The following is a 27,242-nucleotide window of genomic DNA, read 5'->3' on the forward strand; positions in this document are numbered from 1 at the left end:
TCCTGGCAGTGCCATGTCTCAGCTAAAACCTTTCAGTTTCCTCCAGGCTTATCCACAACTGAGCTTGCCAAGAAGCAGGGTGTGTTTATCTCCAGTTGAAAGCTGTACTGCAAAGACAGAGCTAACCTCCTGCCACACACCCTTATGCAAAGCACATATATTATAATATAATATAATTCTATTGGGCCAATATCTCAGTCAGGCCTTCTTTCTCTTTTGTGTACATCAATAACATATAAACAATATTAAAAATGTATTTCTGTTAAAATATATTATAAGATAGATCTTTTTTGCCATGTACAAATTATTATTATTTTATAATATGGAAGAATATACAGCATAGTGTCAAGCAGTTTCATATTTCAGTGCCACAATGAGGTGGAGTGATTGGATAAAATCACAAGCAGTTATTAGATAATAATGTCTGGAGTGAAGAGGATAGGGATCTGGATTCAGGAGATCGGGCTGGAGCCTATGAATCTCTGGGTGTAGGTTGATTATTGTATAGCGTGCATATGATTATTCTTCATCTTCAATAAGACTATCCTGGGAGTAGTGGGTGTGAGGTGGGAAAACATTCTGGATAGATCACCAGTCCATCACAGCACACCATGCACACACATTCACACACTCATTCACAACAATTTATCTTCACCATTCCACCTACTGGCATGTTTTTGGTAGTTGGGAGGAAACCAGAGAACCTGGAGGAACCCACACCGACACAGGGAGAACATGTACAGAAACTCCACACAGACAGAAACCCGAGCTGATGATCAAACCAGAGACCCTGGAGCTTTGAGGTGGCATCGCTATCCACTGTGCAACAGTGCTGCCCTTCGCATCTAATTATGCATGAGTTTAATTTAATCATACATGAAGTCTTACAGCAGCACAAGAAACACAAAGCACTGTATTTATTTAACAATGATAACAAAAGTGGAGCTTTGTGCTGACAGAAGGCTGGAACACAAAAAGTGGCATAAAGCATATGTATTATTCTTATCATGAAAAGCAGACTGAAAATGAATAAATGAATAAACATTGGGAAAATGTGCATATTTCAACATTCATATGCATAAATATTTTACACTGATTTTTCAATATATTACAATATATTGACATTTGGAAATATCAGATCCTATCTGACTAGAAGTTAATGTTAATTATACCACCCTGCTGTTGAAGTAAGGTTGATTCTGATTGGTCAGAAAGTGTTGTGATTCAAATAATAATAATAATAATAATAATAATAATAATAATAATAATAATAATAATAATAATAAATGTGTTGTTATTTAAAAAAGGAAAACATATAGTTGCTGATATTGGTGTAGTTTGTATATAACTTTTAGGGAAGGAGTCACCAGTGTCAGCATTTTTTAACAGTCATTAAGAATTCAGGACTTTTTTTTTTTCAGTTTCTCAGTAACACTTTTTTGGCACATTAACTTTAAAAAAAAAAGAAGAAAGGTTGGTGTTTATAGCTGCTTTAATGAAAGTGACAAGAACTAATTTGTATCATCCACGCTATAAAATGTAACTATAAATGGATACAAAGTAAAACGTACCACTCTTTAATTAAAAAAAAAGTAATCATTGGCAAATTGGTCAAAACCTAATGGCTCATTATCATAAAATCACAGAACTGACAAATATAATGTAATATTCCTAATAACATATAAACATGCACAAATGCACACACACACACAGACACACACACACACACACACACACACACACACACACACACAGCTGCTCTACAAGCAAATGCCTTGCTGCTCTGCTGTTTGTCCTCTTGTCAGATGTCCCTGAGAGACAAGAGAGCACCGATGCTGAAAGTCATTCCTCCATTCCCCATCACACATTCCCATACAAGACCACAAAATTTGTCAGGTGACAGAATGCATGCCAGACAGTGACATTAACCAAGGAATCACTTTATTAATCCCATTATTGTTATGATCATGTTTGGCTTAAAAGCGCTTCACACATACTCTCTCAAAGTTCAGGATAAATAGGGCAGCTGGCAAGCCAAAGTGGCAACCTACATTCACAAAATCCCTCAGTACCTAGCATTTTGTGTGGGAATGTAATTAGGAAGCACAGGATCCTGGGTAATCCCCCAGCATTTTATTACCAGATTGAGTTTTACATCAGCGACAACAGACAACACTCAGATGTATCTCTAGTAGTTAATGCCTCTGACCTCATTCCTGCAACTATTTGCTTTGTACCGTTGTAACAGCTTACTACTTTCCAGTGCGTTTGTACATGAGAAGTTCATTGTTCAAAAAGCACGTGAATCTAAATAATAGTGCTAGATTGTGTTTATTTGTACCTGGTATTAGCTAGCCGAGTTAACTAGCAATGTTTAGTGTACTACAGTATATGAATTTTACATTTTGATCAGGCCTATTACTTACTACACTACATTTGTTCACACAGACCTGTAGTTCTCAAAACTAAAGTGGATTGTGAACAGTTATGGAGTGAGTCATGGGTGTGGTGTTCTTACCTGTCAAATCTTTTAAAGTGTGCCTATTATGGTTTTTCTAATATTACCTTTCATGTAGTGTGTTATAGAGCTGTTTGTGAATGTAAAAACATCTGCAAAGTTTAAAAAAACTCCCAAAAGAAGGAACAGTTGAAACGAGTCGTAAGTGATTCCAGACTTTACTTCCTGTACTAACCTACGGAGGTTTGTAACAAAAAACCCCGCCTCTGGTCTTCATCGGTTGCTCGAGAACAGACTGAGCTGAAAGTCGTTATGGTAGTGGGCGTTTCCTTTTTGAAACACGCTGACAGCGGTAGACCAATCACAACAGACTGGGACATCTGACCAATCAGAGCAGAGTATGCTCTCTGAAAGGAGGAGTTTAGACTGAATCCTTCAGAACGAATCCTTTAACGAGTCGTTTGTGACACTGGGGGGAAAAAAGGTAATGCTGCAATTTAAATTATGAGCACATTAAAGTGTTTTTTGACCTTGGATGCATGTAAATCTATTGTATGAGACCTCTGAAACAAAATTAGACATGTTTCAAAACCATAATACGTGTCCTTTAAAATATGTTTATACAACTTTCAACAAGAGGATTTTTTAAATGAAGTATTTTCCATCTAAACCTGTCAATGATTGCCTAAAGCAGAAGCAGTCAAAATTAAATTAACCTAATAGGAGAGGGGGGAAAAAACCACACCCATACACACAGCAGTTTGTCACACCAGTTTGGTCACTTTTCTTGGCAGGGACACAAAAAGAATTATACTAACAATTATGTTATTGAAATATGACAAAAACCACAATGTTTTGTGTGTGTAAGTGTGTGTGTGGGTGTGTGTTGAAGCATTAAGGTAATATCAAATAAAAGCTTAAGCTCAAGGAACAAAGAGCTGCCCTGCTTTCCCATAAGTTCAAAGCAAAGCATTATGACAAGGAAAAGTCCACCCGAAACGCATTGAATATGTTTAAATTTTATTATTTGTGATGTATTATGAGAAGTTCGGTTCCTTCTTTTGGGAGTCAATAACTTAGTTTGTTGTTTGCATGGGCATCACATAATTAGTGCAGTGAAAATAACATTTATTAAGATAAATAATAATAATAAAAAACCCTCAAAGATGAAGGATAACTGCCATGCTGTTAACTCCAGTTTCCAGGGTTCAGTGTATTAATGAAAACTCAAATGTAGAAGTGAAGATAACAAACTCTTAATTTAAAGGCTTAAAGTTCCAGAATACAACACAACTTTACAAAAGGAGATACAGCAGGGATTTGTCTCACTACTTAGTGGACTTTGAGTTAGTGGTCTATGAGTTAGTAGTCTATGAGTTAGTGGTCTGTGAGTTAGTGGTCTGTGAGTTAGTGGTCTGTGAGTTAGTGGTCTATGAGTTAGTGGTCTGTGAGTTAGTGGTCTGTGAGTTAGTGGTCTATGAGTTAGTGGTCTGTGAGTTAGTGGTCTATGAGTTAGTGGTCTGTGAGTTAGTGGTCTGTGAGTTAGTGGTCTATGAGTTAGTGGTCTGTGAGTTAGTGGTCTGTGAGTTGCAATTGCGAAAGACATTGGTATTAGCATGGAAGTTGAAGCTTTGGAAGCTGATCTGTTTGAGCAGAGTGTTCAGATGAGAAGGTGAGAAAGATGAACAGATTAAAGGACCAAAGTGCTGCTGCATCACTTTCTTTAGGTAGAGATAATACAAGGACAAAATCCCATTGGCACCTCTATCTGCAGGTTGTGGGTAACATAGGAAACCATTAACCGAAGTGAAAATAGATCAAATTAAGTAAATTCAGAATTTCATTATAAAATAAACCTTGGGTGCTGTTAAAGATCACCTGTTAATTAGAAAGACTAGTATGCAAGTTGTTCAGGATGGATTTTTCTTTAAGGCACATGGATTGCAAAATAATTAATGATGTATGATGTTATTATTATTATTATTATTATTATTATTATTATTATTATTATTACACCACCACTACATTTACATTTATGTCATTTGGGGAGGCCCTTAAATTGATCTCATTTATACATCTGAGCAACTGAGGGTTAAGGGCCTTGCTCAAGGGCCCAACAGTGGCAGCTTGAACTCATGACCTTCCGATCAGTAGCCCGATGAGCTACCACTGCTGCTGCTACTACTACTACTACTACTACTACTAATAATAATAGTAATGATAATAATAATAATAATAATAACAATAATCATTGTCATATAATAATAATAATAATAATAATAATAATAATAATAATAATTATTATTATTATTATTATTATTATTATTATTATTATTATTATTATTATATGAAAACAGTCATTTGGTTTTAAAGAGTCAAGATGCAATCTTATATATTCAAATGGGTTTTTGGAGCATTTTAATTTGTTTCCTTGTTTTCAGTGCATAAATGTATAATCCACAACTGAATTGTTCAGTACACTAGGTTTTAAAGTGACTACGTAAATGGGGCAATGATTAAAAGTAAGACAAAAGCCATAAAACAGCAGTGCTAGACATAACAGTAACAGGTTGGGTCTGGAACAATGGCAGGACTTCAGAAAGACAATAAAGAAACACAGGAACATGGACAAACAAGGGGCAGATGTTCAGAATTCTGGTGATGTGAAGCAGGATGGAGCCACATAGTGGCTGTGACACATGGAAAACGCTGAAGGTGATGAGGATGGTAATGATAATGTGCATTATCCAGTAGAAATGAACACCCACAGTGTTAAAGTGTATACTACATTATTGCAGTGCTCACAAGTGTACATATGAGTTAAAATGTCAATTGCACTAAAAAAAGAAAAGAAAAGAAAAGAAATACACAATACACTTTCCATATTTTGACTTTTAACCATTTATTTTTATCCAACTTACTCAAAACAGATTGATTACCCAAAACTGAGGTTCTCCTCACTTTTTGGCAGGTATGAGCGAAATATTTGCTTACAGTTAAATCTCAAGTCCCTGTGGATTCCCAGGATCTGTGTAGAAAAAAACAGAAATGACATAGACCATTAACACCCGACCAACTTACCTGTCAATTCAGAAAACTCTCTCTCTCTCTTGCACTACCATACAGGTGTTCCAGCTTAAATCAGAATTCACACCGGATGCATCACATGCATCAAAAGGGTTATGTCTAGTATCCCGCCAAGCCCTTAGTCCATTCACACCTGGCCGACTGCGTATATACATACATATATATATATATATATATATATATATATATATATATATATATATATATATATATATAATCTATTCAACAGAAATATCAATAGATGTAACATTCTTCTGTGAAAAAATTAAGTGCACTCTTAGCCTCAGAGACTAGTATTGCCCCGTTTAGAAGAAATAACTTGGAATTTTTGATCACTCTTCAATGCAATATTCTTTCAGTTGTAAGATGTTTGAGGGTTTTCTTGCATGTACTGCCTGTTTCAAATCAAACATTTCAATGGGATTGAAATCTGGGCTTTGACTAGGCCATTCCATAACCCTCCATTTCTTCTTTTTGAGCCATTCCTTGGTGGATTTCCTAGTATGTTTAGGATCATTATCCTGTTGAAAAGGTCCACTTTTAGTTCAACTTCAACTTTTGGACAAATGACCTCACATTATCTTCAAGCACTCTTTGATATGATGCAGAATTCATAATTGAATCAATGACTGCAAGCTGTCCAGTCCCTGAGGTAGCCAAGCAATCCCAAACCATAACATATCTATCACTGTGCTTCACAGTTGGTATGAGGTGTTTCTCCTGAAAAGCTGTCTTTGGTCTGCGCCAAACATGTCTGCTGTTACTGTGGCCAAACAGCTCGATCTTTGATAAGTCTGTCCAGAGCACATTATTTCAAAAGGCCTGGTCTTTGCACATATGCCCATCAGCCAACTGTATTCTTGCAAAGGCTTTTTCCTGGCATGCCTCCCATGCAGGTCAAAGTTGTGCAATCTCTTTCTGATTGTAGAAGCATGCATTTTGACACCAACAGTTGCAAGACTTACTAGCAGATCCTGTGATGAAATTTTGGGGTTCTTGGAGACTTCTTTTTGCATCAGACAGTCTGCTCTTGGGCTGAATTTGCTGGGATGGCCAGTCCTGGACAAATTGCCAGTCATTTGAAATCTACACCATTTGTAGATGATTTTCCTTACAGTGGAATGATGTATTTCAAATAATTTTGAGATCTTTCTAAATGCCTTTCCAGACTCATAGGCATCCACAACCTTTTTTCTGAAGGCCTTACAGAACTCTTTAGATATTTACATGATGACACCACACACCTCAATAACAAAGGGAACACCAGACACTAGATATGAGAGGGGTATAAATAAGACAGGTTCCACCACCACTCCCTAAGCAGGCTCTAATCACTGGCACCCAATCTTGACCACCTGATTCTAATTTTATGGATTTGAAGGTAGGGGTGGGGCACGGTGGCTTAGTGGTTAGCACGTTTGCCTCACACCTCCAGGGTTCAATTCTTGCCATGGCTCTGTGTGTGAGGAGTTTGCATGTTTTCGCCGTGCGTCAGGGGTTTCCACCGGGTACTCTGGTTTCCTCCTCCAGTCCAAAGACATGCATTGTAGGCTGACTGGCATGTCCAAAAGTGTCCGTAGTGTGTGAACATTTGTGTGTGATTGTGCCCTGCTATGGGTTGGCACCCCATCCAGGGTGTCCCGCGTCTTGCACCCCATGCCCCCTGGGATTGACTCCAGGTTCCCCGTGGATGGACAAGCGGTACAGAAAATGGATGGATGGATGGACGGATGGATGGATAAAAGTAGGGGTGTACTTACTTTTTCCACGTGCCTGATCTGTTTTGTGTTCATTTAAATTGTGAAAATTACTACAAAATGTCAATTTTATGCCATTTGACAGAATCTATCACCTTTATTAATAGGCGCTTTTTCAAAGAGGATCAAATGTTTGCTTGTCCAAATATGTAAATAAATAAATAACAAAAAATAATTCATGGGGTGCACTTACTATTTCACATGACTGTAGAAACCAAATATATTCATGAAACATAGTGAGATTGAGTGTGTTTAGCTACAGATGATGGACCAGTATTTCCTCTGAAGATGGTGAATGATCAGAGGTGTCATTAATCGAGCAATTATAGAAGAGTTCATTCATCCAATTTCATGTTGATTAGTAACATATCCATTGATAAGAACATGACACTTTCTTAAAGACATGAATTAAAGATTTCAAACATACTGTAAGATTTTACAAGAGCATGTTTCCTCACTCACCATTTTCCAGCAATGTTCAATGTAAAAAAGCTCTTCATCCAGAGAGAATGTGGGAGTAGCTGATACCACTGCACACAGCACTGCTGAGAGCTGGAGGTTAACACATGGAGAAAGTGGACTAATAACTAGCAGGTGGCCACAGGCACATTCTGGTTCCATAGACCCATATACACCAGGCATCAAAGAAAAGCACAAACTAGACCAGGAGCCATCTGACTTTAAATCCCTAATATGGAAATAATGAATCAGCATCATGGATACTCCAGGCTAGCTTGGGGTTTACTAACAGGAACTTTGACAAACATATGTATTGCAATTTTTCGAAAGTGTGCTGCTGCTCAAAATAAATAGATGCCGAGGCTGTGAAAGTGTGGCCTATATGAAAGACAACATAGCTAATTTATATCAGTATACTATTGTATTGATTGGTTAAAACTAGATTTTTAGCTTTCTGTGATTTCTGAGAAATTGCTGTGGTTTCCATCAGCACCCACTTCCTTTCAATTTACGTATGCCGCGCTGTACCATGTGATGAGTCACCTTAGGCCATGTCATATGAATTATTGAACATAGTACAGCTCACAATTTCAGAGGCTGAACTCTTTCACAACCTGTTTTGTGTGTCATCTGCATTCACATGGCATGGGCCTGGCAAGGGATACTCTCCGTTAGAAGGACGTGACCGGCACACAGAGCACAACCACAAAGGAACTGTTTAGCCTTTCCTGTAAAACTCACCCTGCACTTCACACACAGCTAGCTTAGGTGGTGGTAGGTCTGTCGGTATTATAAGAACTACTCTCGGCCAAACTGCTTGACAAAAATTCACACAGATCCAGAAAATGCACCATAAATGCTCTATCCTATTTGAGATTTTCCACAAATGAGCCCAAAATCCAAGACTAACACCATGGTGAACATATCCACTATGTTTTTAACTTAAATTAAATCTGATTGAGTGCAGACTATCAAAGGAATCCTTTCATATATTCCAACAACAAGCACTGTTGTCTTTATAAATTATTCATCAATGTCACCCATTAGCATGAATTTCCATAACAGTATGCCGGTATGCTGATGGCACGTATTTTAAAAGAAGGGCTCCCCCTAGTGTCCTCTATTCCCTTTTAATATTATGGCTAATAAATTTTTAATATTGTGCACTCAATTTAGTAAACTGCAACCTATAAACCTAGAGCACATGCATTTGCTCTAATTTCTTACTGCACACAGCAGTCCTAACATAAAACATATGTGAATTAACTGATCATGTTCCATTACTGCATCAGTATCAGGTTCACGTACCACTGTAGCAAATAAACATTACTTAATGCACACATTGTCAAAATAGAATTGTCTGTTTGGCATTATTAATAAAGCAAAGGACAACTAAGAACTTGTTTTCATCATTGGCTTAAAAGAGACTGCAGACCAGTGCAAAAACTTTTAAATGGAAAATGTGTACTGTTCCTTTGTCATTGCACTGCTATCAAAGCACACAGCAAATGTGACAAGCTTTCATTAAAAAAAAAAAAAAAAGGAAAAACCCAGCTTAAATTCTTTCATCCTTTTTTGCTGTCAGGAGCCGTGCCTCGACAATAAGCTGTCTGAATCGACTGCAAACTTTACTTGAGCCCATCAAAACAAGTTCTCAGTGAAGAAATGAGGCCAAACACCCTGGTACACTGAACTAGAACTGTGATTTAAACATGCTCAGTGAGTGAGGTCACTGCAACTGAAACTGTATACTAATAAAAGATAAAAGATACTTTTAAAAGAACATAACAAAAGGACATACATCATAATCAGTACACATGTAAGATTAATGATGATATCATCAGATTGAGTTGCATGGCTTTAGAGTGTATCCCAATAGTCTCCAAACATAAGGGACTATGCACCTATGTCCCGTCATCAATGGATGTTTGTGGACGTCCATGTCTGTATGCCTGATGCCTGTATATACACAGTGCTTTGAAAAAGTATTTGCTTTTTTATATTATATCCTGATTTCTTCTGTTTTTGTGTATATCTCATACTGAATAGTTGTAGATATTCAAACAAAATACAACATAAAACAAAACGCAACCTGAGTAAACACAATAGTTTTTATTTATTTACTTTTTTTATTGAAGCAAAAAAAGTGTTCCAACACCTATCACCCATGTGAAAAACTAATTGCCCCCTTAAACTTAAAATTTGGTTGTGCCAGCTTTAACAGCAATAACTGCAATCAAATACTTCCGATAATTGGAGATGAGTCTTTCACTTACTTCTAGGACTAGGATTTACTCCTATGCTTTGGATCATTGTCTTTCTGCATAATCTAGTTGCACTTGAGTTTCAGCTTACGGACTGAAGACCGGACATTCTCCTTTAGGATTTTCTGGTAGAAAGCAGAATTCATGATTCCCTCAATTATTGTTTTCAAAGTTTCCCAGGCGCTGAAGCAGCAAAGCATCCCTACACCATCACACTCCACCACCATGCTTGACTGTATGTATGATGTTTCAGTTTCAGTTTTATTTGTTTAGCACTTTTTACAATTGACATTGTCACAAAGCAGCTTTACAGAAATATATACATTTCCAATCTAAATTTTGAATTGATAAATTTGTCCCTAATGAGCAAGCCAGAGGCGACGTCGATGGTGGCAAGGAAAAACTCCCTGAGATGAAATGAGAAAGAAACCTTGAGAGGAACCAGACTCAAAATGGAAGCCAACCTCATCTGGGTAACAACGGATAGTGTAATTATAAATATATCCCCTTTATAACTGTGTTCTACATGATAAAACAAAAGTGCAGTTGTGTAATCAGGAGATTCACCACAGTCTCAACATGAAGTCTGTTCTGCTGAACTCATGCACAGTCCACTGATGGAGACCCGGGCACAAAAAACACCGCACCAAAACTGCCCGCATCAGTTGCAGTCCAATGCCATCTCCACGGCTTCCAAGTGTCCCTAGGCTGTCCATATGGAGCCATCCTGAGCAACAGTGAATGGCCTCAAAGCGACAAGAAATCCAGAAGCAGGGCACCAGGACGGTCCAGGCCGGCCCAGAGAGCAGAACAGTTCAGGCCCACTGCTATCCCAGGAGCAACACGTGTAGAGCATTGGTATCATCCAAAGTCTTCACAGGCGTTGGAGTCATCTGGAGTCTTCGTAGAGGCTGGTTCTGAGCTGGAGCTGGCATTAACCCTAACCCTAACCCTACATTCACTGATGACCAGGAACAGGAAACAAATGGAGAAGGATTAGCATGGCTGCTGTTCATTGAATTTCAGGCAGAGATGACCATGTGCATTTGTTATTGTTTTATCAGAGGTGACTGCATAACAAGGTTATGAGATGTGTTATGTGAATGCTAGGTTAAAGAAATGTGTTTTTATTCTAGATTTAAACAGAGAGTGTGTCTGAACCCCGAACATTATCAGGGTTTAGGAGCTAAATGTGAAAAAGCTCTAGGCCTACCTCCTTTGGTAGACTTTGATATCCTTGGTATTATCAAAAGTCCTGAGTTTTGCGACCTTAAAGAGCGTTAAGGATTGTAACGTGATAGAAGATTTCTTAAATATAAAGGAGCTTGGCCGTTTATGGCTTTATAGGTGAGTATCAGTATTTTATTATCGATATGGAACTTGACAGGTAACCAGTGTAGAGATGATAAAATTGGGGTAATGTGTTCATATTTTCGTGATCTGGTAAGAACTCTAGCAGCTGCATTTTGGACTAACTGTATATTATTTATTGAGGATACAGGACAACCACTTAGCTGTACATTATATAATCTATCCTTGAGGTCATGAATGCATAAACTAGTTTTTCTGCATCAGAAAAAGATAAGATGTTATGTAGCTTTGCAATATTTCTAAGGTGGAAGAAGACTTTGGGAATTACGATTTTCTAATGACAGGTTGCTGTATAATATAACTCCCAGGTCTTTTACTGTAGTGGATGAAGTAACCGTACATCCTTCTAAATACAGAGTGCATTCTAAGAGCTTTTGTGTACAGATTTCTGGTCCAATTAGCAATATCTCTGTTTTATCAGAATTTAGTAAAAGAAAATTACCAGTCAGCTTGTCTTTAATGTCTTTAACACATTCTGTTAATGTGGAAAATTGAGAAATTTCATCTGGTCTTGTAGAAATATATAGCTGAATATCATCAGCATAACAGTGGAAATTAAGCCTGTGTTCTCTAATAAATAATTCCAAGGGGCAGCATATATAAAGAAAACAGCAGGGGGCCTAATACCAATCCTTGCAGCACACCATACTTTACTGCTGTTATGTTAGAAAGTTCATAATTTAAACAAACAAATTGGTAGTGGTTAGACAGGTAGGATATAAACCATTTTAATGCCTGTCCCTGAATACTAATGTAGTTGTAATCTATCTAAGTAATCTATCTAAGAATATGTCATGATTTATGGTGTTGAATGCAGCACTAAGATCAAGTAGAACAAACAGTGAAATGCAGCCTTGGTCAGATGCTAGAAGTAAATCATTTGTCATTTTGACAAGTGCAGTCTCTGTGCTGTGATGGGGCCTGAAACCTGTCTGAAAAACTTTTTCTAATATTTTAGACATAAATGGAAAGTTTGCGATTGGTCTGTAATTTTCTAGTTTACTAGCATCTAGTTATGGTTTCTTAATGAGAGGCTTAATAACCAGGATGTGACTCAGGATGTGAGCTAGAGATAATGAGGAGTTAATAATATTGAGAAGAGGCTCTCCTACTACAGGAAGCAACGCTTTCATTAAATAAGTGGGTATGTTATCTAGAATACATGTGGTTGATTTTGATATGTTGATAAGTTTTGTAAATTTTCCTGTCCAATAGCGGTAAAGGACTGCAATTGTACTTGGGAGACTATATTGAAGGCTAAAACCTGTGATGCTACTGTTAGTTGTACATTTCTAATTATATTTCTGATGCTTTCAATTTTCTCAGTGAAGAAATTCATGAAGTCATTACTACTAAACTGTGTTGGAATATTCAGTTTGGGCGACATCTTATTATTTGTTAATCTAGATATTGAATTGAATTAAAACCTAGGATTGTTTTGGTTACGTTCTATGGGTTTACGTAGATCCTCTGCCCTAGCAGCTTTTAGAGCCTGTCTATAGCTAGACTGTCCTTCCACGCAATTTGAAAAATCTCTATATTAGTCTTTTTCCACTTGCGCTCAAGATTACGAGTTGCTCTATTGAGTGCATGAGTATGACTGTTGTACCACACTGCAGGTTGTTTCTCTCTAATCTTTTTTAATTTGATAGGGGCAACCTTATCTAGAGAGAGAGCATAGTGCCCATATTGCTAGTCACCATATCAAGTTCAGTCTTATTTATAGGTACACAGCGCAGTTAGGACAGTTCAGACAGCTTACTTATGAAACTGTCCGTGGTGGTTGGAATAATAGTTCTACCCATTCGATAACGCGGTTCAAAAATGTTCTTTTTGTGGAATTTGATGTTTTGTTTACGCCAGATGTAACAGGACCCCTGTCTTCCAAACAGTTCCACTTTTGCCTCATCACTCCACAGAACATTCTCCCAAAAGCTTTGAGGATCATCAAGGTGTGTTTGGTAAAATTCAGACGAGCCTCAATGTTCTTCTGGGTTAGCAGTGGTTTTCACCTCGCCACACTTCCATGGATGCCATTTTTGCCCAGTGTTTCTGATAGTGGAGTCATGAACAGTGACCTTTATTGATGTAAGGAAAGCCTGTAGTTCCTTTGATGGTTTCTTTGGCTCTTTCGTGATTTGCTTGATGAGTAGTTGCTGTGCACTTGGAGGAATTTTGGAAGGTCGTCCACTTCTGGGAAGATTCACTACTATGCTGAGTTTTCCGTTTGGAGATAATGGCTCTCAGTGTGGTCCTTTGGAGTCCCAGAACCTTTGAAATAGTATTTCAATCACCTTCTTCCTCATCATTTCTGGAATTTCTTCCAACTTTGGCATAGTGTGTTACTGGGTAAGACCTTTTAACCCACTTCATTCTGTTGAAAAAGTTCTATTTAAGTGTTGATTTGATTGAACAGGCTTTGCAGTAATCAGGCCTGGTTGTGTCTAGTCCAGTTGAACTCCATTTTGAATGCAGTTTCATAGCTTTTGGGAATTAGTAACTATGGGGGCAAATGCATTTTCACACAGGCTCAGTTGGTATTGAATAACTTTTTTCTTCAATAAATAACATTATCATTTAAAAACTGTATTGTGTGTTTATGCAGATTGCCTTTGTTTTTTTATTTTAGATTTTGTTTTCATTTCTGAAACAATTTAGTATGAGATGTACACAAAAACCGAAGAAATTAGGATAGGGCAAATACGTTTTTACAGTTTTAAGTTTTAGGCACATGCAAAGAAATGCTGTAGAGCAAAGATGCCTTCAAAATACAGTAAAGAGCAGTAAATTGTAGTAAATGAAACTGTCAATATTTGGTGTGACATAAAAATTAATATAGTATTCTCCGGTACAATTAGTGCAGTTTTATAAGGGAGTTAGCTGGTAAGCTGGTTTATTGAGCATCTTGCAGAACCAGCCACGGTTCTTCTGGAGTCTTTGACTGTCACACTTGCATCTTATTTTTGCAGCAAATCCCAGCAGCCTTCATTGTGTTTTTTGTTGAAGATTGGTCTCATACCTAATATGCTGCTTTCTTTAATGACATACAAACATTTATCTGTAACATTTAATTTTGTGCTAGAAACCTAATGTTTGGGAATCTAAAATGTTTTTGTACTGACTTGATAATGTAGAAGTCATAAAATAAAAAAAATAAACCTTTGTACTAAGAAAATAGAGTGCCTAAAGAAAGTGTTAATTTCCACTTTGTATGGAGACTTTTAGGACATTCTGTATTAATGTAAAAGGCCACACTGATGCTTGCATAGGGCCTATTCATTTAAAGCATAAAGATAAACCTTTTTTTCACCTTCTCTTTCCATTATTGTGGCAATAAAGTCACACTTCAGTGCCCCAAAACAATCAATGTCCCCTTAGCATAAACAGCTAGCACTGCTAAACCATTACCAGAGCATGTCACATTGCCTGAGAAATTGTTGAGAAAGAAATTAGGAACATACTAAAATAATCAGAAATATTGTTTAACTTGCTAATTGAAATGGGTCTAATTGGTTTCTATTAAACATTTTCCCATTACAAGCTAATGTTACCAATTTCCAAGAGTCATTCAGAATTCTATTCATGATTCATGTACCAATTCAGGATATATTCATGGTGTAATTAAATGAAATGTTAGCTCTTACAGAGCAACTACAGCAGCCTGTTTCCTGTTCAAACACCATCTGTGCCAATGAATCCATCAAGTCAAGCCCATTGACACAACAGGTTAACACAAGATCAACATATAAGACCACTGTGATCCTGTAGATCACTTGTAAATCCCATTGGAAAGCAATGAAGTCTGTAGAATAAATCATGGGTGATGCATTGGTGCTTCTCCCAGATCACGTCGTTGATAATTCATAAATTGCAAATGTTGCTCATGGGAGCGAGCTCTGATTTGCCTATGATTTCGGGCTTTTGTGTGTGATCTCCACAAATTTTTCGGTGAGTGAAAATCGGGCCTAAAATCGTGCAGTGTAAACTTGACATAAGTTACCATACTATGACTTAAATTTCACAGTTATGTGGGCTGTATATGATTTATATGCTACTTACTGTATATACCTATTATTCTTTATTCCCATGTGATCTTTTAGTGTCAGCCCCAAAACAGCAGTTACACCACAACAGTATAATTTATTATAATTAAGCACTTTTCAGTCCCTGCCCTTAGTGGAAGCACAATATTACACACACACACACACACACACACACACACACACACACACACAATCATCCTTTGTCAGAAGGATGTATGAATATTTGTAGAATCTTTATTTTGCACATGTTACTAAAGCAAATCCCTGCTACATTGTAATACTTGGTAATAAAGAGTTGCTGCTTCTAATAATGATTTCAATATATAGCTAAAATACTGACAGAGCACAATCATCTAAAAATTTTATATTAGTTCAAACGATCTGCATTTTCCATCTATAATTATATGAGTCGGAAGGGGTGAATGGGGACCTACTTCAGTGGATGACACTGGTAAGCAAAACTATAAATAGTACTTCACCCTAGCCATATTATCTTGCAGCTCTTGATGAACGTCTTTTTCAGACTCTGAGGGCAAATCAGTTCATACCAAAACTTCTCTTTTATAAAAGTGTTTAAGTTTATTTGGTTTTAGATTTTTGATTTTCATTCTTCATTAGAAAGTATTATGTGGTTATAACAAGTGTATAAATATGTTATATATTAGTAAAATTAAGTGTAGTACACAAAGTTTGCATAGAAACAGAACATTTTGGAAAACAGTCTATACTTAGCCTTGTGTGCTTCTACAGTGAAGATTGGTGGTGGTAGCATTACGCTGATCGTTATCTTTAGCGACTTCCTTTTTGCTTCTCTGATTAATGCCCTGATAACTTTACTTCTTGTCCTTTTGTCAATTTTGAAGGAATGTCCTATTCTTGGTAATGTCACCGGGGTGCCCCATTTTCTCCACTTATTGATGATGACCTTCACAATGCTGCATGGTACAACAAATGTTTTGGAAAGACTGTTGTACCCCTCTTCTGATCTATACTTTTTTTTTTTTTTTTACAGTAAAAGGCCATATACTTTATAAGCTCTTTGCAGACCATGGCTTCAGCAGTAGGTAGAAACCAAGATGTGAAGCAAATGCTACAGAAACAGCTGATCTTTATTTCTTTATATCTTTATTTGGGGTTAATCAGAATCATTTGATGGTAAATGGTAAATGGCACACTTATATAGCGCTTTTATCCAAAGCGCTTTACACTGTGTCTCATTCACCCATTCACACACACACTCACACACCAATGGTAGCAGAGCTGCCATGCAAGGCGCTAACTTGCCATCAGGACCAACTTGGGGTTCAGTGTCTTGCCCAAGGACACTTCGGCATGTGGAGTCATGCGGGCTGGGAATCGAACTGCCAACCCTACGATTAGCAGACAACCCGCTCTACCAACTGAGCCACAGCCGCCCATTTGATGACAGGTGTATGAGTTTGAATGTGATTGGTTAATTCTGAGCACAGTCACACCCCATTATAAAAGGGTGTGCACACTAGTGCAACCAGGTTATTGTGTCTTTTCTCTCATTTCCCTAAAACGGTTCTGTCATTTTATGACATATTACTTAGCACGTAAGTAAATGTGGACGTAGTAGTACGTGATTTAAAAAAAAACAAGATGGCGCCGTGGATGGCCATCTCGGTGTGGAGCTCTCCAGTTCTTTTACCGTTTTTGTTTGTTCGTTCTCTGTTTAGTAATTCTTTTCCTATCAGTTTCACCAGAGACAAACTTCTGAACATTAGGCAACACACACCAGACAACATTTTTCTGGTTTTTAACTACTCAGACGTTTTATTAGACATTCTAGTTGGAGGAGCAGTGGTGCTGTTCAAACTCGTGCTCAGCTGTAAACGAGGGAAGCGCGCCGGTGCACTGGTTGTTACGCACCCATCTAGCGAATCTCCAATCCCTTCCTAGCAAAATGGATAAACTTGTTCACCTCACCCGTGCAAACAAGGACTTTTTAAACTCTGCTGTGTTGTGCTTCACTGAAACCTGGCTAAGTGAAGCTATTCCAGACAACGCACTACATCTGTCGGAAACACACATAGACTCCATTTTGAAAAAGGCCCAGCAGATGTTGTACTTCCTTAGCCAGCTGAGGAAGCTTGACCGGCCACAGTGCCTGCTGATACAGTTTTACTCAGTCGTCATTGAGTCTGTCCTGTGTACTTCTATAACTGTCTGGTGTGGTTCAGCCGCCAAATCTGACAGAAGGAAATTACAACGGACAGTCAGGACTGCTGAGAAAATTATTGGTTCCCCCCTGCCCAACCTCCAAGAACTTTACACCTCCAGAGTGAGGAAAAGGGCTAAGAAAATCACTTTAGACCCCTCTTACCAAGCCCACTTTCTATCTGAACGATTGCCCCCGGGTGGGCGCTACAGAGCACTGAGCAGCAGGACAGCAAGACACAAGAACAGCTTATTGCCTCAGGCAATCTCCCACCTGAACAATTAAAACTCCCAACAGGATCTCTTCATTGTACATTTTTTAATGCAACAATAATTTAATCCTTTTAAATATTTATTATACTATATACATTCATTCCACTTTCATTGCACATAACTGTTTATAACATACACAGCACATTCTATACTTCCATTTGCACATAACTGTACATCGGTCAATAGCATATCATTACATACATAACTCTGCCTATTTTTGCTATGTCTTTAATTCAATTCAATTCAATTGTATTTGTATAGCGCGTTTAACAATGGACATTGTCTCAAAGCAGCTTTACAAAAATATAGAAACACAGGATACAGATTTTAAGTGTGTGAATTTATCCCTATTGAGCAAGCCGGTGACGGTGGTGGTGAGGAAAAACTCCCTAAGATGATATGAGGAAGAAACCTTGAGAGAAACCAGACTCAGAAGGGAACCCATCCTCATCTGAGTAACAACGGATAGTGTGAAAGTAAAGCGAAGTTCATTATGGTTTTTACATGAATTCTGTTTTGTTGAACTAGTCCACTCTTTAGTACTGTATTGTATCATATTTCATTTTATTGCTTATTTTTTATATTGTGTGATATTCCTTTTTTTCTGCACTGGAAGCTCATGTAGCCAAGACAGATTCCTTGTGTGTGTAAACATACTTGGCAATAAAGCTCATTCTGATACTGATTTGGACGTAGCCCTTGACAACAACTGGAGTGCTCAGTGACTGTCCAATCACATTAGAGCAAGCGCATCTACGGTCACTTCTGCCTACATCTGATTGGTCAGTAGGGTATCTGGGCCCACGTGAGAGACGGCCCTGTGACACGACAGCCATATAAAAGAATTTCCCGGCGCTGTTGTCACGCAGCCCTAGTTTTTTACAGGGAAAATGTATCGCTCTCGTTCACAGGCTTTCATCGGAATCGCTTTTAATCCTTTACTTTTCACGGTGCCATTTGAAGATTTCCAGTTTAAGAGACATTATAGTAAAAACTGGTCGTGTATTGGGTGATTTTAGGTTTAAATCAAGTATATTCATACAAGAACAATGCCCAAATCCAAGAAGAGGAACAGCAAGGGTAAGCTAACTTGGGGTGTCTGGAATTGACCGGTTGCTTTGGCGTGTTGCCTGAATGTCGTATATGTTCATGGGATTTGTAGTTTTTTTGCGTCGCCACAACAGTTAAGCCTTTAAACTCAACAGGTTCCGCAGAACTACAACCCCCATGTCTACTCTCCTCTCCTCCGTGACATGTTGGCAAAATTGTTGGCTTTTAAATGTTAAACAAAATAACTATTTTTGACTTTTAATATAGTGTGACTTATTTTAGTTGTTGGTTAACCCGAAACTATTACAAAAATGTTGGTTTATTTGTTGATGTTCAAATAAGGATAGTTCCGAGCTAGCATAGATAAGGTTCGCTAACTAGTTAGCGAATACGCCTCGATCTACGGTCCCGCAAGCTAAATAACATGTAAATACACTGTATTTGCTCTCGTTGGTGGTCGATATATTTGACTAACTCGATGCAGGGCCTTTTTAATATGGTTTCTTTAGCTGAAGAACACGATATAGATAACTAGCTAGCTACATGTGGGCCTTTTGTAAGCTTTCAGCCTTCGTAACCATGTCTGTGCACGGAAGCGAGTGACCAAGCCAGGAAGCTACGCGGTTGTTTTATATAGGACTTATCCTATTCTTTCATTCAATCATACCTTTTTAATAACCACTTTATTCTCGTCCAGGTTGTGGTGGTTACGAAACATGTTCATAATTCTGTATAATAATAATACTAATACTAATAATAATAATAATAATAATAATAAACCCCTAAACATAACCCCTTCACAATTTTATTCAAATCTAATGGCAGTTCACATAGCCAGTGTGTTTTTTGGGAGGTGGGAGGAAACCAAAGAACCCAGTTGAAATCCCCCCCCCCCCCCCCCCCCCCCCCCCCAAAAAAAAAAACTTCATACAGAAAGTAACCTGAGCTCACGATCAAACCCGGGACCCAGGAACTGTTTCTGGTGGAAACGCTACCCTCTACACCACCATGCTGCCCAGTGTTCTTTCACTAAATTTGAACTGTGTAATTACTTTTCACTTTTCCATAACTACAGCTGGATTGCTACCATAGTCTGGCTCAGTCTCTGTGTGACGTGTCCCCCCGTGGTGTTGCAGTGGAAAAATGGACAGTTTTATCTACAGTCTAATTGTGACCTATCACCGTGCCCTTGACATGACCAATATAACGTCAAGCATTCCCCCACACAACTCTGCATTTGAAATAGCATGAACAGTATATCAGTCTTATCACCTGCTGTTACTGGTCATGTGGTCAAAGTTTTTTTTTCCACCCCCAAGTTTGTTTTTCCTCTCTCCTGCAAACATCTTGCTCAGTTTACTGTTGGAACTTGATTTGTGTTGCAGGTGTCCCAGGAGGACAGCATGGAGCTGTGCAGCCTTTCAGCGATGAGGACGCTTCAGTTGAGACGCTCAGCCACTGCAGCAGCTTTAGTGATTCCACCAGTGTGGCAGAGGAAGGTTGGTGTGTGTTGTGTACATCAGTCCCTCCAGGATTAAGCAATTTTGCAATTGCAGGAATGAATGCAAAATCAATATGTAATATATGTGCTCTGCAATATACAGAGCAGCTTGCAATTTTTTTTCAAAATTACTGCATGTGACATCAGAACACATTCAGTCAAAGTGCTCTTTGATGCAAATGTGAGTACAGCTAAAAAAAAAAAAAAGGTCTCATTTACCAACAAACATCACTGCAAAAGACTGTGCAATTGCAATTTTGCCAAATCAAGAAGTTTTCCACGAAAAAAGCACGAAACAGAAAATTGCATTGCGGATTTTGAAAAATGCCGCAGCAAAATGGAGCATTTTTGGCCGCAACAATCACGAAACAACTTGCCAAAATCCTGTATGGACTGGTATATATTCAGACATGGGTTTTGAGTCACTGTGCAGGTGATCTGACTGGTAAATGTGTTATTACCAAGATAAAATGACGGAATTGTGCTGTCTTTATTTGGACTGGCAGGGGGGGAGGCTGAAGTTGCAGCCCAAGATGATTTTGAGTTCAAGCTGAAGGTGTACATTGATTCTACAGTTGATAAAAGGTTTGTGTCCAACAACATGCATCTGTTGTGAAACAAGGTTCATCTTTCATTGAGAGATCTTTCCCCATAAACGTCTCAGTGGTGCACTGGTGATCCTCTGAAATAGTATTTTTTTCTTCCAGTGCTAAAACCAGGCAAGGTGCCCTTGATGGATTGAAGACTGCCATGGCAACCAAAATCCTGCATGAGTTTATTTTGGAGAGGAGGATGACTATCACAGACAGCATTGAACGCTGCTTGAAAAAAGGTTTCTAACCAGCACGTTTGAAGCTACTATTGCCTAGGTAAATGCTGGCAGTGGACCTGAAGTTGTTTGTCTTCCTGTGCATAGGTAAAGGAGAGGAACAGCGTGCAGCCGCCTCACTGGCCTGCCTCTTGTGCATTCAGCTGGGTTCAGGGATCGAGAGTGAGGAGGTGTTTAAGACCCTCAAACCTATATTTAAAACCCTCCTGACTGATGGATCAGCAAACATCCAGGCCAGACAGGCTGTGAGTAGCAGCTCAGATCTCTAATCTGTTCGCTACCATTTCTACTGCTCATGTATTGTAACAATGCGTATCTATTGCTCTCTGCAGTGTGCAACGAGTCTGGGCCTCTGCACACTGGTTGCAGAAGATGATGTCTTGGTAAGTGCTAGACTTTGCATTTTCAATGTTATGTGCCTCTATTAACACCGCTCGATGCATTCTTCAACTAATATTGCCACTAGATTACTCATGTACAGCATTAATTGCCTTAAGGTGTTATTAAGGCTTTGATGGTGGCCATGACAACCGCACCACCGTGGTTGTCACATCACATGCCATGTTAATGTTTCTGCTTGAGTGGAGCACTGTGACAAGTACAATGTTTTGTATACAGGAGGAGGAGAAGGAGGAGGAGGAGGAGGAGGAGGAGTAGTAGTAGTAGTAGTAGTAGTAGTAGTAGTAGTTTAAAAAAAATATATATAATAATAAAGTTGCTATATTAATTTGTATCTATAGTCTACCATATAGTGGGAGATTTTATGTTAATACACAAATGATGTAATCATAATCAAACCCTTATATGGTGTGGTCGGTGAGTTTGTTTGAGCGCAGCAAAATCCAGTCAGGTGATTTCCTCAATTTCACTTCGGGTTCTTGCACTGCGATGGATTTTTTTTTTTTTTTGGGAAACCAAATGTCACATCGGTGACCCGGGAACGTTTTGGACTCATGCCTAACGAATCCCCCCCCCCCCCCCAGATATTATAACATGTCAAAACAACCAGTGATCTCATATTGAGAGTAAAACTGCACACAGACAAGTAATTGATTTAGCTGTAGGTCAGGAGTCATCGGCTGTTGGTGTAAAGTATTTCAGCAGACCTCAATTAATCACTATTTATAAAGCACTATAAAAACAACACTTTGTGTTGTAAAACCAACTACAAATTATAAAAAGAGAGATACTATCTAGGTACAACCCCAAAGAAGTGAAAATGCATCATTACACATAGTAACCTCTAAACAAAACTGGCCAAGGACATGCTCCTGGTTTAGTTATAGGCCAGATCAAAAAGATAACTTTTCAACTTGGATCTAAATTCTGACTCTGAAGTTATTTTAAGAGATACAGGCAAACTGTTCCACAATTTCAGGCCTGCTTTTGCAAAAGCATGACCCTTCGGTTTTAACCTAGATTTAGGGATCGACGGTCAGCACTAAATAAACACTTAAATACAGCATGAACATAATCTGGGGGGAAAAAAACCTATGAAAGAGAAGTTGGTGATTTAATACACCAATTTTAATAATTCTGAGAATTCAAATACTGAGAAATTGAGTGAATACAGCTATAAAGGATATAGCTCATCTATACAAGCCCAGAGAAACCAATCTGTTTTGCTAAGACTGTTCAGTTTTTTGGCTGTAGACTTTATGTGGATGCCTTTTTATTTATTTATTTTTTTCTTTCTCCAGGACATTTATGCCACCATGGAGTGTTTCGAGAGCCTTTTCACCCGTTCATATGTGCGCGAGGATGGCAGCAGGCCCTCCCTGAATCCTCAGACTGTTCAGCTGCACACCAACGCGCTGCTCTCCTGGGCTCTGCTGCTGACCATCTGCAGTGGCAGCCACATCACAGCCATCATCCACAAGTATATAGCTGACATGCTCTAAGCCTTTTGCAATTGCTTATTATTAAAAGGTAAAATGGCTTTGTGAAGTTGGGTTGTAGTGAAAGAGGAACTTGACCTTGCATCGTGCTGGATGTCAGTCCTGTAAAAGTCTTTAGTGCTCTGACGTTGTTGTATTTTAGACATCTGGCCAAGCTGCCACGGCTGCTGGAGAGTGAGGATGTTAACATGCGCATTGCGGCCGGGGAGACCATCGCGCTGCTGTTCGAGCTCGCTAGAGATGTTGACGCAGTGAGTTTTGATTTTATTACTCTTTAAAGGCAACATGCTGTGTGATGGTAATAATGTTTGAAATGCTAATGTGTAAAACCGTCCAGGACTTTGACTGTGACAACTGGGAGCTGCTGTGCAACAAACTGAGTGCTCTGGCTACCGACTGCAATAAACACCGTGCCAAGAATGACAAGAGGAAGCAGAGGTCTGTCTTCAGGGATGTGCTAAAAGCCGTGCAGGTGAGGAACTGGTGCAGAGGATGTTTTATGAAAACAAATGTGTAGCAAATAAGAAATGGTGGCTTAATGGACACTTCCTCCCCCCCCCCCCTCCCATGAGAGTAGGATGGAGAGTTTGAGACTGAGACAATCCGGTTCGGTACAGAGCGCATGGTCATCGACAGCTGGGTGAGGAAGAGAACCTACGATGCCTTCCGAGAGTTTGTGGGCTCTGGCATGAACTACCACCTACAGGTATAAAATGTAGTAGGCTGTTTGGTTTATGGTGAGCTAGAATCTACAGTCAAGTAGGGTTGTTGGAACAAAATTCACTGTTCAAATAGTATGTGAATTTGTATTTAAAGTCATATCCATATTTGAATGATTTAGATCTTGTGTGCTTTTATTTTAGTTTTCACTAAATTTTTTTCCACAAAAGTTTGGTCTGGCGGGGACTAATGGGTATACATAATATTTTAGGTTATACATTCATTTTAATTTTGGTTGGTTAGAAGGTGTTGATTGATTTTCTTTAACAGCTCTAACAGCAGTGCTGACTGCAAGACAATGGATCCTTGTACATTATTGTTTCTATAGTAACAGCTTATTCAGAGGGAATGAATGTTCCACATAAACTGGTGAAAAACGTTCTCCTAACTGAACTTTACTTAATCAGCCACAATCAACCTGTAAAATGCATCACACCACCCTGCTGTTTATGGAGTGTGGTTATAAGGAAAAAAAATCGTGTTTCATTCCTTACATAATGTGCCGTCAAAATGGTACTCCATGTAAGTTCTTAATTTTTAGCCGGCACTTCCCAGCAGTGATTTCTTTCTGAGGCTGAAGCACAAAATGTTGGTGAATTGGGATTATAGTGCATTATGTGTTCTCAAATGCCCTTCTTGTAGCACATATATACTTGTAGCATATAAAAAATTAATAGGAAGATACTTAGGATTTGCACAATCTGTGCACAGTTGCATAATCATGAAAATTAAAGTTTCAGGTTTGTTTTATTTACTCAGAACAAAGCTTATAGTGATTGTGTGAGAAATTAATTAAAATGTGATTGCCGTTTGACAGACCTATTGTTTAGACTTGTCATATTGTCACCTTCACTTACTACTAGATTAGACTTGTGGTATAATCTTGCAACTTGACTCACAAAGCATCTTGAGTTCAGTCACTTTTGACTTGCAAGTACCAGATCATTCATATAGGCCTGTAACGATAATTACTTTATTGACTTGTCGTACAATATGTGGACGTGACCTCGATAATTTTTACTTACCTTGATATTGCCCATTGTGTTTACATGCGTGTTTGTTTACATAAGAATGACTATCACCATGTCATGTTCGGCGAGTAGAGACTGCTGCAAATGCAGTTGAAATGTTTTGAGAGGCAGGCAGACAAATCCAAATCAGTAAACCGAGCACTGGCACAAGTCAGGCAAACGGCAAAAGCAGGGATAATCCAAAATGCACCAAAGAGAAAAAATGGCATAGATCAATAACTTGGAGAATAAATCATACAGCAAAACATCATGTAAGATATTAACAGTGCACAATATTTTTTGAAGAAAAATCTAGAAAGAATAGTTCTGGTGTTTCAAATAATCCAGTCATGGTCTATAATGTCAGGCTGAGCCACATAAACTGCGTGAGCTGAAGCTGAGCAGTGAATGAACAGCGGAAAATTGAAGTGCTTTTCTAGCAGGTTAATTAACTCCCCCAAACGCATCCTATACACTTATGAGATTAATCAGACACATGGACCTAATATTACAACTTGCTTCTGCACAAAATGATGTGAATGCACAAGTGAAGTTGAATTTAAAGGTGCGATATAGAATGGTAAATCACATTGTGAATATTCTTGCTCACTCACGACGCACCAAAACACTGACCGCGAATAACTAAAGCATAAAGACTTCAGTATTGTATTACAGTAGTGTTCTCATTGTAATATTATTTCAGGCGATCAGGTTTCACAACATGGCCAGTTTTCACATGGTTTTTGTTGACGCATGTTTACGCTAACATAAAATGTGTGAATATTTGGTTTAATTTTTGCATTTTCTCCAACTAAAATGCCATTGGCTAATATTCAATGCCATTTTAGTCAGTAATATTGACTCAAGTTAATAAATATGGCTAGGAAATATTGACTAAATTTGAAGCATGTTTTCATCAGAAGACAAATTATGCTTTTATTTTTTTTTTATTATCCGTGGCATAATATCCTCTTAAAATGACTAAGATAGTTTATCACAATTATTTCTGGGACAATATCATCCAATAAAATGTGTTATCATGACGGGCCTACATTCATATGACGTAGATGACTGGAAAACAATCATTAACAGTTTCTAATTCTTTGAACTTGTCAGGCAAATGAGTTCATTAGAGACGTATTTGGACTGGGACCAGCCCTGCTGATTGATTCTGCTGCCCTGAAAGCTATGAAGAGTTCCCGGTTAGAGAGGGTAAGCTATAATCCTCCACAAACAATACTTTTGTGTAACCAATTATGAAACGTGAATTGTGTAAAATGGTTAAGTGAGCACTAATCTTTTTATACATTTTTCTACTTCTGTTTTTCTTTCAGCACTTCTATAATGCTGCTGCATTCAAGGCACGCACAAAGGCCAGAAACAGATTTCGTGACAAGAGGGTGGATGTGGGTGAATTTTAGGGTCCTGCTTTATTCATTAATCCTGTAATCCTTATTTGGGTCCAATGTATTTGTTTTTGTCTCCTCTTCCCCATATTTATATCATTACTAGCAAGTATATTTTAATGAATATGTATTTGTGTATTGACTTTTGGTCATTTTGTGTACGTGGTAATTTTTTGACGTGTAAATTGTAGACTTTCTGTATGAGCCTGGATCTATTACATATACCACATCAAAAAGTTTTTTTGCCAAGTGATGTGACTGTGATAAAAAATAAATTTATTAGAAGTGTAATTGTGCAAATTGTCTAATTTACTTTCTGGAGAGGAAGTAAGTTTTTAACGGTTTCTTAATTCTAGTCACTAAACTACCTTAAAGGGTCTTTTAACTAAGGAATCAGCAGAGGTGCTAACATCTGATTCACTGTTTGCTTACTGTTGCTTGGCCCACATTTGTGGGAGGGGGGAAATCTCACGGAAATCTTTTATTTATTTATTTATTCATTCTCCCCCTCTTGCCTGTTAGGATTTTCTTGATAGTTTTCACTTAGAAGAAAACTTAAGCTAAGCATAAAGAATTGGGTGATCTCAGTTGTTCTGGGTGAATACATTTTATACGCATTTGAAAGAATTGTCATTGATTGGCTGATGCAGTAGGGGTCTGCATAGTCAACTCAAATTAAATCCCAAGTCCTAACCGCAACTGAATTATATAATGAAAAGTTGCTGATTGTGAACATAAACAAATCAAAATGTTGACTGTGCTGCATGTATAGTCTGACCTCTTTAAGTGGAGGATAGTAATCCTATCTATTGGCTGACTAAACCCTAGAGTTTCCATGGCCTTGTGTGAGGCATCTAAACGAAACCTTGCATAATCTTGAGAACGGTTATTTCCGGATCAGCGATGCTGCATGAGCTGATCCAGTTTGTCCTGGG

At 38.3% G+C, this 27,242-nt stretch overlaps 1 protein-coding gene across 1 annotated transcript; it reads left to right on the forward strand.

Annotated features, from left to right (window-relative positions):
* The first annotated feature begins 18,737 nt into the window (after positions 1 to 18,737).
* Positions 18,738 to 26,598, forward strand: ifrd1 (interferon-related developmental regulator 1). Its single transcript, XM_053650684.1, has 12 exons — positions 18,738 to 18,973; positions 20,329 to 20,442; positions 20,951 to 21,029; positions 21,152 to 21,276; positions 21,361 to 21,518; positions 21,606 to 21,656; positions 22,974 to 23,152; positions 23,314 to 23,422; positions 23,509 to 23,643; positions 23,749 to 23,877; positions 26,018 to 26,113; positions 26,236 to 26,598. The coding sequence occupies exons 1-12, from the start codon at positions 18,943 to 18,945 to the stop codon at positions 26,320 to 26,322; spliced, it is 1,293 nt and encodes a 430-aa protein (XP_053506659.1). The 5' UTR covers positions 18,738 to 18,942; the 3' UTR covers positions 26,323 to 26,598.
* Positions 26,599 to 27,242: the final 644 nt, after the last annotated feature.

Source organism: Ictalurus furcatus, chromosome 19 (genome assembly GCF_023375685.1).
Source record: "Ictalurus furcatus strain D&B chromosome 19, Billie_1.0, whole genome shotgun sequence".
NCBI lineage: Eukaryota > Metazoa > Chordata > Actinopteri > Siluriformes > Ictaluridae > Ictalurus > Ictalurus furcatus.